Source organism: Malaclemys terrapin, chromosome 13 (genome assembly GCF_027887155.1).
Source record: "Malaclemys terrapin pileata isolate rMalTer1 chromosome 13, rMalTer1.hap1, whole genome shotgun sequence".
NCBI lineage: Eukaryota > Metazoa > Chordata > Testudines > Emydidae > Malaclemys > Malaclemys terrapin.
This window is the reverse complement of record NC_071517.1, coordinates 36,606,500-36,627,183: the sequence shown is the minus strand read 5'-3', so window position 1 is coordinate 36,627,183 and position 20,684 is coordinate 36,606,500. Positions and strand designations below refer to the sequence as shown.

Here is a 20,684-nt window from a genome sequence, read left to right as displayed (position 1 = left end):
AGAGTGGCATTTTAAGGAAGAAATTGTAAGTGCCAATAGATTTTTTTTTCATATTTTTACTCTTACCTCAATTTGGGCATGGGAAACTGAGGCAGTCCAAAGCATTTACCTTAGGAAAGAGGGGGCAGAATATTCGTGCCTCAGTTTCATTCTATAGGGAGTGGGGGAGTTGATCAAATTGACACATTTTTTAGAATGGATCGAGGGTTTAGATTAAAATTCTCCAAAAATTGTGACAAACACTATCGGCTCGTTGTTGCTTTTCTCTCTGTATACATTAGTTTCTTGTTATTTCCGTCTATCTGTCTGTTTATACTTTTCTCTCTATATTAGTTTGTTTATACTTCTCTATCTACCTGTTAGTTTGGGTTCGTTCTGTTTTTCTCTCTCACTCTCTGTATCTTTTCTTACTGTGTCTCTCTGTTAGTTTGTTGTTAGATCTATCAAACTATCTATCTCTCTATCTAGCATCAGTTTGTGTCTAGTTCTCAGTTTATTGTTTCATCTGTCTATTAGATTGCTGCAAAGGTAGTTGAGTCAAGTGGGTTAGCAGTAGTGGAGACTAGGAGCCTGGATTCAATCCCCAGCTCTGGAAATGGAGTGGAGTGAAGTGGGTAAGAGTAGCAAGGACTGAGAGCCAGGACTCCTGAGTTTTATATGTGGCTCTGGGAGGAAATTCAGTCCAGTGTGTAGAGGAGCCAGAACTGGGGGGTTCTATTTCTGTCTCTCATAAAGACTGTGAGACTGGCACCCCTCATAACTTAAAGCTGAGTGGTTAGGGCACTCGTCAGGCCTGTGACAAACTCAGACTCCCTCTGACTGATGAAGAGAAGGGATTTGAATTCCCAATTTACAGGAGGGTGCCTGAGCCGCTAGGCTATGGGCTGTTCTGAAATGACACTGTCTCGGTCTCTCCTTTTGAAGCTGCTCCACTTTGTATCAATAATTAAATAGTCATTGGAGCAGGGACTAGAACTTGTCTCTACCAGACACCAGGTGAGTGCCCCAAGTACCACGCTGGAGAATCACTCTCATGCCCCTACCCTGGCCCAATGACTCTCCATTGTAACTCGCAGCAATCATTCCTTTTGGCAATGGAGAGTCACTGGGTCAGAGGCTGAGATGCAGTCTAATGTACACGCTAGAGGAGGGAACTATGAGTCACGACACCTCACTTTGTTCCCAGCTGTGGGAGGGAGTTGAGTCCAGTGAGTAAAGCGAGAACTCTTGGCCTGTATTTCCAGCTCCGGGAGGGGTGTTGGATTTAGTGGGTTAGAGCAGGGAGCGAAATGGGAGTCAGCACTCCTAGTTTCTCTTCCAAGCTCTTGGAGGGAGTTTAGCTGAGTGGGTAGAGAAGCAGGAGGGGAGCCAGAACATTTGTTTCTTGCTATGAGCATGGAAATTCGGCTAGAAGGGGGGACGAGGCATCAGGACTCCTGAACTGTATTCCTGACTCGAGTTTAATGTGTAATTATGCCTGGGTATGGTCACCTCCATGCAAAATGCTGCTCCCATTTAGAGCAGTATAAATGGGGAATAATTCCATGGCATGCAGTGAAATTACCCCACATTCACAGCAGTGCCCCTGACACCAAAATCAGGCCAGCCAGACCCCCGATTAACCTCAGTAAACTGAGAATATTAACATTGATACACCATTATCCAGAGTTCACCCACCTCTGGATAACAGAGGTATACAAATACCTGAAAAGTAATTGTTCCTAATTCTCCTCTCCATCACCCTGGTGTAAATTAGGAGTAACTGCACTGGAGCCCATTGAGCTGATTCTACTTTCTCTCACCCCAGTGTAAATCAGGAGTAACTCCCCATTCTCATTCCCATATTACATCAATCTTCAGAAGCTAAGGGTCTGACTCAAGGAAATTAAGGTGGTTTTCACAAAAGGAGAGTTATTTTACTGATCTAATCCTGGCCCTTGCTGCTCTGAAATAAGACTGTCTCAGTCTCTCCTGTTGAAGCTGCTCCACTTTGTATCAATAATTAAATAGTCATTGGAGCAGGGACATGAACTTGGCTCTACCAGACACCAGGTGAGTGTCCCAAGTACCACGCTGGCGAATCACTCTCACGCCCCTACCCTGGCCCAATGACTCTCCATTATCACTCACAGCAGTCATTCCTGATGGCTGTGGAGAGTCCCTGGGACAGAGGCTGAGATTCAGTCTGCTGTAGTCATTAGAGGAGGGGACTGGGAGTCATGACACCTCACTTGTGTTCCCAGCTCTGGGAAGAGTTGAGTCCACCGGGTAGAGCAAGAACTCCTGTCCTGTATTTCCAGCTCCGAAAGGCGTGTTGCATTTAGTGGGTTAGAGCAGGGGGCAAACTGGGATTCAGGACTCCCGGGTTCCCTTCCAACCTCTGGAAGGTAGTTTAGTTGAGTGGTTAGAGAAGCAGGAGGGGAGCTGGAATGTCTGTCTCTCGCAGCGAGCATGGAAAATGGCTAGAACTGGGGACGGGGCATCAGGACTCCTGAGCTGTATTCATGATTAGAGTTTACCGCGTAATTATGGCTGGGTTTGGTCACCTCCATGCGAGATGCTGCTCCCATTTAGGGCAGTATAAATGGGGAGTAATTCCATGGCATGCTGTGAAATTACCCCACATTCGCAGCAATGCCCCTGACAGCAGAATCTGGCCAGCCAGACACCCGATTCCCCTCAGTAAACTATGGATAGAAACATTTATACAAGATTATACATAGTTCGCCCACCTTTGGGTGACAGAGATATACAAATACCTCAAAAGCAATTATTCCTAATTCTCCTCTCCATCACCCTGCTGTAAATTAGTCGTCACTGCACTGGAGTCCATTGAGCTGAGGGTCTGACTCAAGGAAATTCAGGTGGTTTTCACAAAAGGAGAGTTATTTTACTGATCTAATCCTGGCCCTTGCTCTTGTCCCTCCCTCTGCAACCATCATATGATGTCCTGAGAAAGAAAATGTCCAACCGAACCACCGTGACCGAATTCCTTCTCCTGGGATTCTCTGATGTTCGGGAGCTGCAGATTTGGCACTTTGTGGGGTTTCTAGTGATGTACTTGGCAGCCCTGGTGGGGAATCTTCTCATCTTCATGGCGATCGCCTTAGACCACCACCTTCACACCCCCATGTACTTCTTCCTGATGAATCTGTCCATCCTAGACGTTGGCTCCATCTCTGTCACCGTCCCCAAATCCATGGCCAACTCCCTCATGAACACCAGGTCCATTTCCTATGCTGGATGTGTTGCCCAAGTCTTTTTCCTCACCTTCTTCATCCCAGCGGATTTTTCCCTTCTCATTGTCATGGCGTATGACCGATATATTGCCATATGCCAACCACTGCACTATGACACAATGATGAACAGCAGAGCTTGTGTCCAAATGGCAGCTGGTGCCTGGATCAGTGGGATTCTCAACTCTGTACTACACACCGGGAACACATTTGCATTGACCTTCTGTGGAGGCAACATGGTGGATCAATTCTTCTGTGAAATCCCCCAGCTGCTGAAGCTCGCCTGCTCTGACTCCTATCTTAGTGAGGTTAGGGTTCTTGCATTTAGTGTGTGTTTACTCTTAGTCTGCTTTGTTTTTATGATTGTGTCATATGTTCAGCTCTTCAAATCAGTGCTCAGAATCCCCTCTGAGCAGGGACGACATAAAGCCTTCTCCACCTGCCTTCCTCACCTCACTGTGGTCTCCTTGTTTGTTTGCACTGGGGCCCTTGCCTACCTGAAACCCACCTCCAGCTCCCCATCTTCTCTGGATCTCATGGCGGCTGTTCTTTATTCCGTATTGCCACCAGTCGTGAATCCAATTATCTACAGCATGAGGAACAAAGAGATCAAAGCTGCCCTGAGGAGACTGACTGGGTGTAGGTAATTCACCAAGAATTAATTTTCTGTCTTTCTCTAATTAAAGTTTGCTTATGTAGTATCTTTAGCTATTCATTAATGTCAGTTATTTTCATAACCACACAGATTGCACACAAACACATCTGATTTTGACCTAGTTGCACCAATGCAAATCTAGATTAACTCCGCTGATGTCACTGCCGCTGGGGTGATTTACACCAGTAAAAATTCTGGTCCAGTTGTGGAGTAAATGGGTGTAAATTGTGTGCATGAGAGCAATCAGACTTTCATTCTGTGCCAAAACAATACCCGTTACACTGCTTGGCCACTAGCGCCTGTTCCATGGCCACTGAAAGAATGATGGGAGTTGTCTTGCTTGTGTGTCTAAATCAGGGAGTGGCTTCATTGGAACCACAGGAGTCAGACTGGTGTAAGAATGGGGTAGGTGCGAAAACATTTGGGGTAGATCCTCAACACATCAGTGTAGTTCCATTGACTATGGTGGCACATAATCAAATTGCAGCATCTGTGGAGCTGACCTACTGCCTCCAATGGAGCTGTATAACCATTGGCACCGGCTGGGTTCTGGGCCCATTGTCTTATAAACCACCATTCATGGCCTAACCACTAGGCGGGGGATAAGAGGCCAGACTGTGTTAGCTCACATGTACATTCGGGCATGTGGGAGATGGAGAGACTGGCTAGAAATTACAGGGAGGTTTCTAACCACCAGCAGGGCGAGGTTCTCGAGCATCCTCCCAATAGGAGTTGTGGGGGGAAAATGACTGAATTAGTTTGAAGATACCTGGACAAATGTCTGAGTGGGACTGTATGACAGGGCTGCTTGTGCTGGTGGCGGGAAGAGCTCAGCAGCAATGGGGCTCACTTACACCGTCCCGGGCCGGAGCATCTTTAATAACCTGTACTTGGTCCGGGACCTATTAGAGCTGGGGCGTAGGGATGGTCTGTCGTTAGCCCTCCTGTCCTTGGACCAGGAGAAGGTGTTTGACAGGATGGACCACGGGTATCTCCTGGGCACTCTGCAGGCATTTGGCTTCGGGCCCCAGTTTGTGGGTTTTCTCCAGGTGCTGTACGCTGAGGCAGAGTGTCTGGTCAGGCTCAACTGGACCCTGACCGAGCCAGTCAGCTTTGGGCGGGAGTACGGCAGGGGTGCTCCCTCTTGGGCCAGCTGTACACTCTGGAGATCGAGCCCTTCCTCTTCCTCCTCCATCAGAGGTTGGCGAGGTTGGCGCTTCGGGAGCTGGAGCTGCGGCTGGTCCTGTCGGCATACGCCGACGACGTGCTCCTCGTGGTTCAGGACCTGGGGGACCTGGTGCGGGTGGAGGCCTGCCAGGCCGTTTACTCAGCGGCCTCCTTCACCCAGGTCAACTGGGTCAAGAGCTCTGGCCTGGTGGTCGGGGACAGGTGGCAGGCGAGCTCCCTCCCACCCGCACTTCAAGCCATTCGGTGGAGCGCGGGTCCGCTGCTCTATCTCGGCGTTTACCTTTCCACCACGCATCCTTCTCCGCCAGAGAACTGGCAGGATTTGGAGGTCAGGGTGGGTGAGCGGCTGCATAGATGGACAGGACTGCTCCGGTGTGTCTCCCTGCGAGGGAGGGCATTGGTGCTGAATCAGCTCGTCCTGTCCATGCTCTGGCACCGGCTCAACACCCTGAGCCCGGCCACGGAGCTCCTGGCCAGGCTCCAGAGGACGGCCCTGGAGTTTTTCTGGCTGGAACTGCACTGGGTCTCTGCAGGGGTTCTGAGTCTTCCCCTGGAGGAGGGAGGACAGGGCCTGGTCTGCCTTCGTAGCCAGGTCCATGTCTTCCGCCTCCAGGCCCTGCAGAGGCTCCTTTATGGTGCAGGTAGTCCGGCGTGGAGCACGTTAGCGCACACCTTCCTCCGCCGCCTCCGAGGGCTCCGATACGACCGGCAGTTCCTTTTTCTTCACCCGAGACATCTTCCGCGAGACCTCTCGGAGCTGCCGGTCTTCTACCAGGACCTCCTCCGGACCTGGAAGCTTTTTTCAGTGACCAGGCCCATTGTGGCCACCGAGAGAGCGGACCTCCTCATGGAGCCCCTGCTGCACAACCCCGATCTCCATGTGCAGGTGGCGGAGTCGCCCTCGGTGAGCCGGAGGTTGGTCCTCGCAGAAACCACCAAGGTCGGAGACCTCCTGGACTACGCCAGGGGGGACTGGGTGGATCCCCGTGCGCTTGGCTGGCGCATGGGGCTCTCCACCCTTGTGACACCTCTGCATGTACTTCAGGAGGTGGGCGCTGCCTTGTCGCCCCCTTCTCTCAGCTTCCTGTGGCGGGCCCTGCGAGAGGGCGCTCCCCACCCACCCCTCACCCCGGGCCCTCCGGACCTTTTTATCGGGCCCCTGTTCCGCGAGCCCCCCCCCGGCTACCCCGCTCCCATAATCCGAGCCAGTTGCATGCTCTGCAGCCGGTCCGGTTTCGAACCGCGCCCAGAGACCACCTGTACACGCTTGTGCTCCACGCGTTGCATCTCCTCACCCTCGCGTCCCGCCCTGACACTAAATGGCGGGACTACCTGCAACCTGTGGAGGGTGAGGAGCCCCGGTGGGCCAGCCTTTATTCCACCTTGGTCCCAAGACCCACCGGGGACATTGGTTGGCGGCTCCTTCACGGAGCCCTGAGAACGGGCGTGTACCTGGCGTGGTTTACCCCTATTCCCGAGGCCTGCCCATTCTGCGGCATGAGGGAGACCCTGACGCATGCCTACCTCGAGTGCGCCAGGTTGCAGCCCCTGTTCCAGCTCCTCCAGAACCTCTTGTTGAAGTTCTGGCTGCACTTTTCCCCACACCTGTTCATTTATGCACACCCTATCCGAGACCTCCTCGTCAACCTCTTCCTGGCTTTAGCCAAACTCACCATCTATAATACCAGGGAGAGGATGTTGGACGAGGAGGTGCTCTGCGACTGTGGGGCCTATTTCCGTACCTCCCTAGTCTCACATCTCTGGGCAGAGTTTCACTGGGCAGCGTCCGCTGGCTCCTTTGCCACCTTTGAAGAGCAGTGGGCGCTGTCCGGGGTTCTCTGATCGGTGTCCGCATCTGGTACCCTGATTTTGAACCTTTAACCGTCACCTCACTCCCTGTTTTCTCATTAGTTGTCCCAAGAAATTACTTGGTTCCTGGGTCCAGTGGTCCCTCCCGCTAGGCTCGGGGAGGGGCCTTTAGAAGTGGGCGGGTAAGCCCGCCCACCTCCCAGTTGATACCAATAGGGCCTCACTACAAGCCTGTATAAAGTTTATACAGGATAAACTCATAAATTGTTCACCCTCTATAACGTTGATAGATAGATATGCACAGCTGTTTGCCCCTCCCCCCAGGTATTAATACATTCTCTGGGTTAATTAATAAGTCAAATGTGATTTTCTTAAATACAAAGAGTAGGATTTAAGTGGTTCCAAGTAATAACAGACACAACAAAATGAATTACCAAGAATAATAAAATAAAACACGCAAGTCTATGCCTAATACAGCAAGGAAGTGATTCCAGATGAAATCTCACAATCAGAGATGTTCCAGTAAGCTTCTTTTACAGACTAGCCTCCTTCTAGTCTAGGTCCAGCAATTACTCACACCCCTGCGGTTACTGTCCTTTGTTCCAGTTTCTTTCAGGTATCATAACTTCGAATACAAAAAGATATATGCATGTAAATAGGATGAATATATCCAGTAGATCATAACCTTTGCAGAGATATGTTAAATGGCACCTCTAACATAAAACATATTCCAGTCATGTCATATTTACACTCATAAGCATATTTCCATAAAGCATGATCGGGTTTATTATTTCTAGAAAGCAATGCCACACCGGACATTCTGGTACTTCTGGGAAAGCTGTGGCCCCGCCCCTACCTCATGGTCCTAACTGCATGCGTCCCTCATCCGTGATACTGGACAAAACCATATCTGGTTTTGTCTCAGTACCAGACAGGGGACAAACCACACAGAAAGGGGATTATCCAGCTTAAAACAAAATGAATGTCGAGCTACCCACCATGCTCACCACTCCCAAATAGCTTCTGCGTGGCTTTCTAGAAATCTTATCTACCAGGAACAAGTTCCAACCAACTGGATCTCCTGCATTCTGTCCCAAAGGCACTGAGTAGATATGATGGGGTCAAGGCTATTCTCCAAAAAAATAAAAGGGACATCTTTCTCCCATGACCATCATCTCATTCTGTGTTTCTTTATAAACATAATCAACTCTTGACATTATTGTCTCCATGAGAACATAACTTGCAATCCGTTTATGCACAATGAGGTATTTACACTGGTAAATATCTAGAAAAACTGCACTCAGGTCAATGGAGTTACTATAAATTTACACCTATATAAATATCCTGTCTTCACACAGTGGTCAAAGTCAGATCCTTCAGAGAGAATGAACAGAACAGAACAATTATTGAGTGACCCATCCTGTGTTGTCCAATTCCAACATCTGGAGTAGGGCCTAATGGACTTAAAGGAGTCCTTGGGAACTTGTGTTCAACTCCTTAGGCCTCTTAGAAAATCACAGTTCTGGTCTTAGACCAACCTCCTGTCTTCTCCCTAGACATAACACCTCTTGCTTAGGTGTCAGGCACACTGCCTTGGAGAATTTCACTTGCTTTGTAGGTGAAAAGAAGGATTTAGTTCTCCAGGGTTCTCAATTAAGGAACAAAGAAACAAGAAACTGAAAACAGGCTTTAGTTTAGAATTTTAAAGGTCCCTAGGGGGTTTGGACCATAGGTTCCATCAATGGAATAGGCTGCCAAGGGAGCTTGTGGAATCCCCATCATTGGCGATTTTTTGAAAAACAGGTTGGACAAGCAACTGTCAGTGCTGGTCCAGATTTACTAGGTCCTACCTCAGCTTCTCAAGGTCCTTTTCAGCCTAACATTTCTATGGTTCTGTGATTATATAATATACCTACAAAAGACATTTTTTTTATTAGGTGGGCTGGCGCCAGCTGCAGAATTAGCAGAGATATGGGAATGTTCTTCAAAGGGGAGGACTATTCTTTCCAGGAATTTAGGATGGGATTTTAGAGCCAGATGATAAGAGCCAGCCACCCAATTTCCCTTTGCTTCCAGTCCCTCCCAGAACAGTATTTCTGTGATTCTAGGATCTCTGGTGGATATCGAAGATCATAAGTCAATGGACCCATAGCTGCACACCACGGTATCATTGCCCAATATAAACACCTGCACTTCATCACCTAAGGCCTGGTATTCAAAGATGTTTAGCTGCCTGGGAGGTTTTTATAAAGTCTCTTGGTGTCCAAAACGTATTGGTTTCAGTGGGAATTAACTGCCTAGTTGCTTTCGAAAAACCCACTAGGTGCGTAAATGCCCCCTGGGGCCTGGATCCTTAAAGAGGCCCAGACATGGTGACCCACAGTGTGGCAACAACTAACTGTTAGGCACCTAGAAAATCCCTGGGGCAACAACAGAATCATACACAGCCTGAGTCAGGACCCTGGCTCCTATATGACGTATAGGGAGAGACAGACACCTAAGAATGGGAGTCACAAAATCCAGCATGCTAGGAGTGGAAGCACCTGAGCTAGCTGATGGGATATGCCTAGGAGAGGAGTGTGTGCTTGCTCAGAGAGAGATGCTTAAGGCCAGTCAGGGAGGCCCTTGTCCCTGCTAGAGAACCACGAACCAGGGGAAGATAGGTGCATGCTCGGTCCGAGGCCTGATCTGTTAGTACCCAATACTTGATGACATCAAATGGATACTTCGATCTAATCAAATATACCTCGCCCTCCCAAACCCCCACTCACCAAAAACATCTGGAACAAAGAAACAAATCAATCAACCAACAAAATACAGTACATCCTCGCTATAACGAACCCCTTGGGATCCAAGCCATTTGTTCTTTAAAGCCAGGGGTTCATTATAGGAAAAGATCCCTGCCGCCAGGGCAACGGCTCACACCATGAACCCCATGGCCATGGCGGAGGCTGACAGGTCTTCCAGCCCTGCGTCAATACTAGGGGCAGAGAGGTCCTCTGGCCTCGCGGCCGCAGCAGGGGCAAAATTTTTGCTCCCCACTCTGGAAAAAGGAGAAGAGACAGAGACCCCATGTGTGAATTTGATATGGTAAGTGATTTTACGTGTAAAGTGCTCTGACACCATGGTGATGGGTGGCAGTACAAAAGCCTTAGACGAATCGATCAATAGATGGAGGGGTAGATAGACATGATAAGTTCATGGAGGATAGGTCCTCAATGGCTATTAACCAAGAGGGTCAGGTATGCAACCCTGTGCTCTGGGTGTCCCTAAGCCTCTGACTGCCAGATGCTAGAATTGGACAACACATGAGGGGTCACTCAATAATTGTCCTGTTCTGTTCATTCTGTCTGAATCATCTGATATTGGCCACTGTGTGAAGACAGGGTATTTATATAGGTGTAAATTTATAGTAACTCCATTCACCTGAGTGCAGTTTTTCTAGATATTTACCAGTGTAAATACCTCAGTGTGCATAAGGGATTGCACGTTATGTTCTCATGGAGACAATAATGTCAAGAGTTGATTATGTTTATAAAGAAACACAGACTGTGACGATGGTCGTGGGAGAAAGATGGCCATCTTATTTTTTTGGAGAATAGCCTTGACTCAATCATTTTCCACAGGGCAGCTTCCATATACTTTTTCCTCATGCTATAAATGATTGGATTCATCATGGGAGGCACAACAGAATAAAAAGAGTCACCATGAGATCCAGACCTGAGATTGAGCTGGAGGTGGGTGTAATATAGGCAAATCTAGCAGTGCAAACGAACACGGAGACCACAATGATGTGAGGGAGGCAGTTGGAGAAGGCTTTATGCTGGCCCCGCTCAGAGGGGATTCTCAGCCCTTTTTTGAAGATCAAAACATAAGACACAATTATAAAAACAAAGTAGCTTAGCTTAAGGCAAAGTACACACTAAAGTCAATAGTTCCAGTTTCACTGAGATATGACTCATAGCAAGCAAGAAGAACTGCTCCATCTCATTGTCTCCACAGAAGATTATTGCAAATGTGTTCCCAGTGTGTAGTGCAGAGTTGAGAACCCCACTGATCGAGATACTGACTGCCATTTGGTCACAAGCTCTCATGTTCATCATTGACTTGTAGTGCAGTGGTTGGCATATGGCGATGTACCGTTAGTACGCCATGATGGTCAGTAAGCGAAGCTCAGCTGTAGTGAAGAAAAGGAAGAGAAAGACTTGGGCGATGCATCCGTAGTACGAAATGGCCCTGGTGCTGATGAGGGAATTGGCCATGGACTTTGGGATGATGATGGAGATGGAGCTAAGGTCTAGAACGGACAGATTCATTAGGAAGAAATACATGAGTGTGTGAAGATGGTGGTCGAGGGTATGGCTGTGATTATGAGAAATTTCCTGTCAAGGCAGCCAGGTAAAGCACTAGAAACACCATGAAATGAAAATTCTGCAGCTCCCGAATGTCAGAGAATTCCAGGAGAAGGAACTCAGTCACAGTTATTTGGTTGGACATATTCTTCATCAGTATATCATGTGATGGCTGTGGAGGGAAGTAGAAGGGCAATGGCCAGGGTTCAGTTGCAGTCACTATAGACCTTGCTGGAGCCCTAGGCATAACTAACAGTATGAACCAAAGACTGGAAACCAAACTAGGCCTGACCTTGGCAGAATAGTAACCCACCAAGTATTGACTAACCAAGTAAGCACATTCCTGATCGGAGAGGATGGTACAAGAACACCCAGAGTTCTCAAATAACTTTGTAAACAAATTCCCAAGAGGTGATACAGGAGCACACCGATCCCTCGAAAAATAAGGAGGGGGGGACAGGATAATGGGTGAGGAAGTTCTTTTTGACCCAGCAGGTACAAGGTGTAGGGCTGGTAAGTAACAACGTCTGGAGTGTAATATGTAATTTGAATCTATGAATGTATAAAAGTCATGGTGGGGGCATCTTTGTATCGGCCAAGGGCACAGGATCCTATTTTGTTGACTGAGCCTTTACCTTGTCATGGGCATACATGTGTTAGTGCCCCTGAGACCTGTTGAACAGGGCGCTAGTACCGTGCTTTGCTGACAATAAACCTGGCTGAGCACCTTTGCCACTGAACTGAGCCTGTGATCTCTCTTTATGAACAACATTGACATCTGCTGAATCTGCCAGCATTATTGCACACCAGATATGGTGCTAGAGTAGGAGGTCTGGGTTGTGGTCCTCTTGATCTCCTCCAAGTCCACCTGTCCTCCATATCAGGATAGATAGGCAAAACTCACAGTGGAGGAAATTCTGATCTCAAGATGAATCCAAAGACTTCATCTTTACTCTGGTGCTACTGAGATCCATGTCTGACCCAACCAGAGTCTTGCTTGATTAAATACTGATAAGTAACTCAAAATTTGGCTCCTAAATAGGCTTGTTCAGCAATTTATAACCATAGATCAATACATCAGCTGCAGATATTCCAAACCCAATTGTCTTCTGTGACGTACCTTAGAGAAAGGCAAAAATGCTACCCAGAAATAAGGACCTGGAGCCAATACAAGGTATGATTATTCCTATCATTCACAACGTGCATCTGACCCCAAAACATCTCTACGGTGGTAAGAAAAATAAGCCACCACACTGCTTTGGCTTCACTCTAAGAGAAGGCAGGCCCTGTGCAGATGTTGCAAAGCTGCCACTTTTCCACCAAAGATAGGTAATAATAATATTGGGTGTGTTCCGAGGGCAATATAAATAAAAACTCTCATGTAGGAGAAATGAAAGCATCCCTAAACATTCCTCAAATGTCAGAGTGATGGATATAATTCAGACCTCTGTCCATTTTGCTGTATATGTAATTGTTGTGTTAATTTTTCCATAACCAACCTCCCATATTGTTTTGAAGCATTCCTCCATGGTTGGACTATATTTCTTTTCCCATTGAGGGGTTACTAATAGCTGAGCAGTTACTAGCAGATCAGAGGTTAATTTTTCATTTCCTTTTGTGTGACCATTTCCACCAGGAAGCCCCCAGAGGATCACCAAAAGGTTATTAGATAATAAATATCCATAATTGGGTCATTTTGCTACAGATTGCTTCCAATACTCTCTAATGACGGGACATGCCCAATGCATCAAATCTCCTCCTTCACCACAATTATTCTAATATTTATCCCCATTTAATCTGTATATATATATTTTTAACCTGGCTGTGTGAGGTACCATTGAAACAGTATTTTTAATAAAAAACTCTTGTATTATGCTACAGACTGAGGTTGCTGGTCCTCTTTTCCAGATCAAACCCCATTCCTCAGCATTCCTGTTTTTTTAACTGTTCCTCATAGGTAAGGTTATCTAAACCTTTGATTATTTTTGTTGGTCTCCTGTGAACTGTCTCCAATCTGTCCACATCTACCTTAAGGTGTGGCACCCGAAGCCGGAAACAATACTCCAGCTGAGGCCTCACCAGTGCCAAGTAGAGTGGGACAATTACATCCCGTGTCTTACATACGACACTCTTTTTAATACACCCCAAATGATATCAACCTTTTTTGCAACTACATCACATTGTTGACTCATATTCAATTTGTGATCCACTCTAGCCCCGAGATCCTTTTCAGCAATGCCACCACCTAGCTAGTGATTCCCCAGTTTGTAGTTGTACATTTGATTTTTCCTTGGTAAGAGAAGAACTTTGCACTTATCTTTATTGAATTTCCTCTTGTTGATTTTAGACCAATTCTCCAATTTGTCAAGGTCATTTTGAATTCTCATCCTGTCCTCCAAAGTGTTTGCAACCCCTCCCAGCTTGGTGTCATCTGCAAGTTTTATAAGCATATTCTCTCCTCCATTATACAAGCCATTAATAAAAATATTGAATAATGGCCTTAAAAATACTACCAGAAAAGAGTTGCAGGTTTTGATCATAAAACTATGCGTGGAGATTTTCACCTAGGGGACTGGGATGCCCAATTCCCATTAAAATTAATTGGAATTTTGGTGGCCAAATATCTATGGGCAATCTTGAAAATCCCATCACTGATCATGTTGGCCCCACCATGAACACAAAATATCCTACATCACCAAGAGAGAGGTGGTGTTGTGTTACTCTGAGGTGTTGCCTATTTCAGCATTCTACCATTTTGTGAGGTTTTTGGAGAAAATTTATTCCCAGTTTTGGGGGAGTTCAAATTCGATTTACAGAGTCCAAGGCCAGAAGGGACCATAGTGACTGTCTAGTCTGACCTCCTGTATAACCCAGCCCAGAGAACATCCCCAAGATAATACCTAGAGAAGATCCTTTAGAAAAACATCCAATCCTGATTTGAAAGTTGTCAATGATGGAATCTACAAAATAATCAATTAATAACAAACTAAGCGAGATATTCAAAGTGGATTAATGGAGCTGGGCACTGTATGATACTCACATTCCTCACGCCATAGAGCATTCACTAGCTGATGATGATAAGACTCCGCCATGGGCAGGTTATTTGAGAATTGTCCTCTATAGGGCCTCTTAGACTTTCCTCTGAATCAGGTGGTACTGGCCACTGTCAGGGACAGAATACAGGACTGGATGATCCATATGTCTTACCCAGTTAGACAGTTCCTATGACAAGCAGAATATTGCACCCAGGTCAACTCAAATGCATTTAATTTAGTTTAATTACTCATTATTAAAGCTGGTCAACAATAAAAAATATATTTTTGTGGGAAATGTCATTTTTTTGTTTTCATAGAAACATCCCATAATATTGCTTTTGGATGAGGGGTGGGCAAAAAAATAAAACTTGACCCTGAAAAGTGTTTGGTTTTCAATAACCTTCTCTAGTAAAAATGCAAGTTTATGGTAAATATTTTCTAGATTTGAAAAAAGATTTCTGATATTGAAAACTTTTCCCCAAAAATTACTCTGAAATGTTGCCTAATTCAGCTAAAATCTTACAGAATTAATTTTAATAGATCTGGTCGAAAACCGGGGGAGAGGATCAGAATCCTCTTACTCCCTTAAAACAATTCAAACTTTCTTTAAATAATTCATAGAAATTGAGATTTTTTTTAAATCTACCATTTTGTAAGGTTTTTAGAGAATTTTGTCTCCAATTTTGGTGGAGTTGGAATTAGATTAATAGATTCCAAGGCCAGAAGGGGCCATAGTGACGGTCTAGTCTGGCTTCCTGTATAACCAAGCCCAGAGAACATCCCCTAGAGCAGATCCTTTAGAAAAACATCCAATCTTGATTTGAAAGTTGTCAGTGATGGAATCTACAAAATAAGTAATTAATAATAAACTAAGTGAGACATTCAAAGAAGATTAATGGAGCTGGGTACTCCTCTCCTGTTGAAAGCCAATGGGATTTAGACACACAAATCCAGTAGGTTCCTTTGAATATTCCAGTTTATCTGGATAATGAGAGCATACAGTTACTTTGTAATAGATAAAACAATATGAATGGTAGAAACTCACCTTCCTCACGCCATAGACCATTCACTAGCTGATGATGATGAGACTCCACCAAGGGCAGGTCATTCAAGAATTCTCCTCTATAGCACCTTGTAGACTTTCCTCTGAATCAGGTGGTACTGGCCACTGTCAGGGACAGAATACTGGACTGGCTGGTCAAAATGTCTGACCCAGTTAGACAGTTCCTATGATAAGCAGATGTTGTCAAATAAAATTGCGGTGAATGTTGCACCCACATCAACTCATGTGCATTTAATTTAGTTTTAATTACTCAGTATTAAAACTGGTCAAAAATGAAAATTATATTTTTGTGGGAAATGTCATTGTTTTGTTTTCATACAAACATACTATAATATTGATTTTGGATGGGGGGTGGGCAAAAAAATGAAACTGGAGACTGAAAAGTGTTTGGTTTTCAATAACTTTCTCTAGTACCATGCCACTTTATCGTAAATATGTTCTAGTTTTGGGAAAAGATTTCTGATTTTGAAAACTTTTCCCCAATAACCTGAATAAATATACAAAAAAGTTTTCCATCTCCAGGTTTTTATAAAAACAGAACCAAAAACAGCTTCCCCCCACGAACAAACAAAAACCTATAGAAAAATGAGTTCTAAATGATTTTTTTCCACACCAAAATTATTTTCAAGAACAAGCAATTTTTCTTAAAAAAGCTGTTTTGACAGGAAGATATTTTTGAGCATCTCCACTAATTATGAATTATCCTCCAAGTTGTAATTATTAACCTCATTGGATGGATGACAAACTGAGGAATGGAGTTTGAGGAACAAGGAGATGAAAGCTGCCCTGAGGAGACTGACTGAATGTAGGTAATTCACCAAGAATTAATTTTCTGTCTTTCTCTAATAAAAGTTGGCTTACTTAGTGTACATCTTAACTACCCGCCGGATCAGCGGGTAGCGATCGATCTATCGAGGATCGATTTATCGTGTCTAGTGTAGACATGATAAAGTTGATCCCCGATCGCTCTGCCGTGGACTCCGGAACTCCACCGCAGCAAGAGGCGGAAGTGGAGTTGATGGGGGAGCAGCAGCGGTCGACTCACCACCGTCCTCACGGGCAGGTGAATTGACCTAAAATCGCCGCCTTCAGCTATACGCTATTCGCGTAGCTGAAGTTGTGTATCTTAGGTCGACCCACCCACCCCGCCCCTATAGTGTAGACCTAGCCTTAGTATATGTTCATTAATGTCAATTATTTCCATGACCACACAGCTTGAACACAAACAGGTCTGATTCTGGGAACATCCCATAATATTGCTTTTGGATGAGGGTGGGCAAAGAAATGAAACTGGAGTCTGAAAAGTGTTTGGTTGTCAATAATCTTCTCTAGTAAAAATGCAAGTTTATGGTAAACATTTTATAGATTTGGGAAAAGATTTCTGATATTGAAAACTTTCCCATCCAAACCTGAAAAAATATACAAAAATGTATTCCATTTCCAGGTTTTCATAATACCGAAAACGACTTCCCCCAATCATCACCACTCATTATGAATTATCCTCCAAGTAACTATTATTCCCATTGGACAGATGACAAACTGAGGAATGGAGCGGTGAAGAGACTGAACAAAGTCAGGGGAATAGTTGGGATCAGATCTCAGGACACCTTGACCCTTAGCTTTTTAATAATTAATTAATTATCTGATAGTTGCACGTGATATAAGAGGCCCATTATATTATGTAAGACACAGTCTCCACCCCAAAGAGCTTACAGTAGAAAAGACAGGCAAAGGGTGGGAGGAGAAAGACAGCCCTAGGGAATGACTTTCCCAAGGTAACACAGCAGGTCAGCGGCAGGGCTAGGAATTGTTGCCAGATGTCTGGAGTACAGTCCTGTGTGCCCTTAGTGTTTGCCTCACAATCTTTCCTCTAGACCCTGCTGCCTTGTTTTAATTGTGATTATTTTAGTTTCTGAAAACTCTCCAGGGAACTAGAGGGCAAGAAAATTAATTCTTGCCTCTGAGCCCTTGAGGGCTCCAGGGAGTGAGTCCGACAAACCCGTAGGAAACATAAATGGATAAATCACCTTCCCGCAGCACCAACGTTTTTGACACACAGTTCATCTGCAGAGAGCACAGATCTCAGTGTATTTGCAGCAGCTCAGCCTCAGTATGGGGGGAACAGCCTCTCATAATACAGTGATAGGGGCATTAGATAGAGAGATAGAACGATAGAGGGGTGTGCATGGGGCTGGAGAGAGAGAGGGGTAACCAATTGCAGTCTGTAGATGGAGGAGAAAAGACATCTCAGTCTGGGAGGATTCCACACACACTGGCACCGTAAGTTTGCTCTTGCAATGAAATATATTTGTGAGTTACAGAGTGGCATTTTAAGGAAGAAATCGTAAGTGCCAATAGATTTTTTTTTTTCATATTTTTACTCTTACCTCAATTTGGGCATGAGAAACTCAGGCAGTCCAAAGCATTTACCTTAGGAAAGAGGGAGCAGAATATTCGTGCCTCAGTTTCATTCTATTGGGAGTGGGGGAATTGATCAAATTGACACACGTATATTTGAGAATGGATGGAGGGTTTACATTAAAATTGTCCAAAAATTGTAACAAACACTATTGACTTGTTGTTGCTTTTCTCTCTGTATACATTAGTTTCTTGTTATTTCTGTCTATCTGTCTGTTTATACTTTTCTCTCTATATTAGTTTGTTTATAATTTTCTATATACCTGTTAGGTTGGGTTCATTCTGTTTTTCTCTCTCACTCTCTGTATCTTTTCTTACTTGTCTCTCTGTTAGTTTGTTGTTAGATCTATCAAACTATCTATCTATCTATCTAGCATCAGTTTGTGTCTAGTTCTCAGTTTATTGTTTCATTTGTCTATTAGATTGCTGCAAAGGTAGTTGAGTCAAGTGGGTTAGCAGTAGTGAGGACGAGGACCCTGGATTGAATCCCCAGCTCTGGAAAGGGAGTGGGGTCAAGAGGGTAAGAGTAGTAAGGACTGAGAGCCAGGACTCCTGAGTTTTAAATGTGGCTCTGGGAGGAAATTCAGTCCAGTGTGTAGAGGAGCCAGAACTGGGGGGTTCTATTTCTGTCTCTCATAAAGACTGTGAGACTGGCACCCCTCATAACTTAAAGCTGAGTGGTTTGGGTACTCGTATGGACTGTGACAAACTCAGATTTAATCCCTCCCTCTGACTGATGAAGAGAAGGGATTTGAATTCCCAATTTACAGGAGGGTGCCTGAGCCGCTAGGCTATGGGCTGTTCTGAAATGAGACTGTCTCAGTCTCTCCTGTTGAAGCTGCTCCACTTTGTATCAATAATTAAATAGTCATTGGGGCAGGGACTTGAACTTGGCTCTACCAGACAGCAAGTACCACGCTGGAGAATCAATCTCACTTGCGTTCGCTGTCCCAATGACTCTCCATTGTCACTCACAGCAATCATTCCTGTTGGCAATGGAGAGTCACTGGGACAGAGGCTGAGGGCAGTCTAATGTACACGCTAGAGGAGGGAACTATGAGTCATGACACCTCTGGGAGGGAGCTGAGTCCAGTGAGTAAAGCCAGAACTCTTGGCCTGTATTTCCAGCTCCGGGAGGGGTGTTGGATTTAGTGGGTTAGAGCAGGGAGCGAAATGGGAGTCAGCACTCCTGGTTTCTCTTCCAAGCTCTGGGAGGGAGTTTAGCTGAGTGGATAGAGAAGCAGGAGGGGAGCCGGAACATTTGTCTCTCGCAATGAGGGTGGAAATTCGGCTAGAAGGGGGGACGAGGCATCAGGACTCCTGAACTGTATTTATACACCATTATACATTGTTCCCCCACCTCTGGGTGACAGAGGTATACAAATACCTCAAAAGCAATTTTTCCTAATTCTCCTCTCCATCACCCAGGTGTAAATTAGGAGTAACTGCACTGGAGTCTATTGAGCTGATTCTACTTTCTCTCACCCCAGTGAAAATCAGGAGTAACTCAGTTGGAATCAGTGGGACTGTTTCCCCCATTCTCATTCCCATATTACTTCAATCTTCAGAAGCTAAGGGTCTGACTCAAGGAAATTAAGGTGGTTTTCACAAAAGGAGAGTTATTTTACTGATCTAATCCTGGCCCTTGCTCTTGTCCCTCCCTCTGCAACCATCATATGATGTCCTGAGAAAGAAAATGTCCAACCGAACCACCGTGACCGAGTTCCTTCTCCTGGGATTCTCTGATGTTCGGGAGCTGCAGATTTGGCACTTTGTGGGGTTTCTAGTGATGTACTTGGCAGCCCTGGTGGGGAATCTTCTTATCTTCATGGCCATCGCCTTTGACGAACACCTTCACACCCCCATGTACTTCTTCCTGATGAATCTGTCCATCCTAGACCTTGGCTCCATCTCTGTCACTGTCCCCAAATCCATGGCCAACTCCCTCATGAACACCAGGTCCATTTCCTATGCTGGATGTGTTGCCCAAGTCTTTTTCCTAGTCTTCTTTGTGACAGCGGATTTTTCCCTCCTCATTGTCATGGCGTATGACCGATATGTTGCCATCTGCCAACCACTGCACTATGACACAATGATGAACAGCAGAGCTTGTGTCCAAATGGCAGCTGGTGCCTGGATCAGTGGGATTCTCAACTCTGTACTACACACCGGGAACACGTTTGCATTGACCTTCTGTGGAGGCAACATGGTGGATCAGTTCTTCTGTGAAATCCCCCAGCTACTGAAGCTCATGTGCTCTGACTCCTATCTGAGTGAAGGTTGGGTTCTTGCATTTGGTGTATGTTTAGTCTTAGGCTGCTTTGTTTTTATGATTGTGTCATATGTTCAGCTCTTCAAATCAGTGCTCAGAATCCCCTCTGAGCAGGGACGACATAAAGCCTTCTCCACCTGCCTTCCTCACCTCACTGTGGTCTCCTTGTTTGTTTGCACTGCCTCCTTTGCTTACCTGAAACCCACCTCCAGCTCCCCATCTGCTCTGGATCTTGTGGCGTCTGTTCTTTATTCTGTATTGCCACCAATCGTTAATCCAGTTATCTACAGCATGAGGAACAAAGAGATCAAAGCTGCTCTGAGGAGACTGACTGGGTATAGGAATTCACCAAGAATTAATTTTCTGTCTTTCTCTAATTAAAGTTTGCTTATGTAGTACCTTTAGGTATTCATTAATGTCAGTTATTTTCATAACCACACAGATTGCACACAAACACGTCTGATTTTGACCTAGTTGCACCAATGCAAATCTAGATTAACTCCGCTGATGTCACTGCCGCTGGGGTGATTTACACCAGTAGAAAATCTGGTCCAGTTGTGGAGTAAATGGGTGTAAATTGTGTGCATGAGAGGAATCAGACTTTCATTCTGTGCCAAAACAATACCCGTTACAATGCTTGGCCACTTGCGCTTGTT

General features: G+C 45.4%; 2 protein-coding genes across 2 annotated transcripts; both read left to right on the top strand.

Annotated features, from left to right (window-relative positions):
- The first annotated feature begins 2,962 nt into the window (after positions 1-2,962).
- Positions 2,963-3,883, top strand: LOC128847904 (olfactory receptor 14A16-like). Its single transcript, XM_054047636.1, has one exon. It carries the CDS (start codon positions 2,963-2,965, stop codon positions 3,881-3,883), a length of 921 nt encoding a protein of 306 aa, XP_053903611.1.
- Positions 3,884-19,452: 15,569 nt separating this feature from the next.
- Positions 19,453-20,409, top strand: LOC128847341 (olfactory receptor 14A16-like). Its single transcript, XM_054046732.1, has one exon. The coding sequence runs from the start codon at positions 19,453-19,455 to the stop codon at positions 20,407-20,409; it is 957 nt and encodes a 318-aa protein (XP_053902707.1).
- The last annotated feature ends 275 nt before the right edge of the window (positions 20,410-20,684 follow it).

Coding starts and splice junctions, on each gene's coding strand:
- LOC128847904 (XM_054047636.1), top strand. CDS start 2,963: ATGTCCAACCGAACCACCGTGACCGAATTCCTTCTCCTGGGATTCTCT.
- LOC128847341 (XM_054046732.1), top strand. CDS start 19,453: ATGTCCAACCGAACCACCGTGACCGAGTTCCTTCTCCTGGGATTCTCT.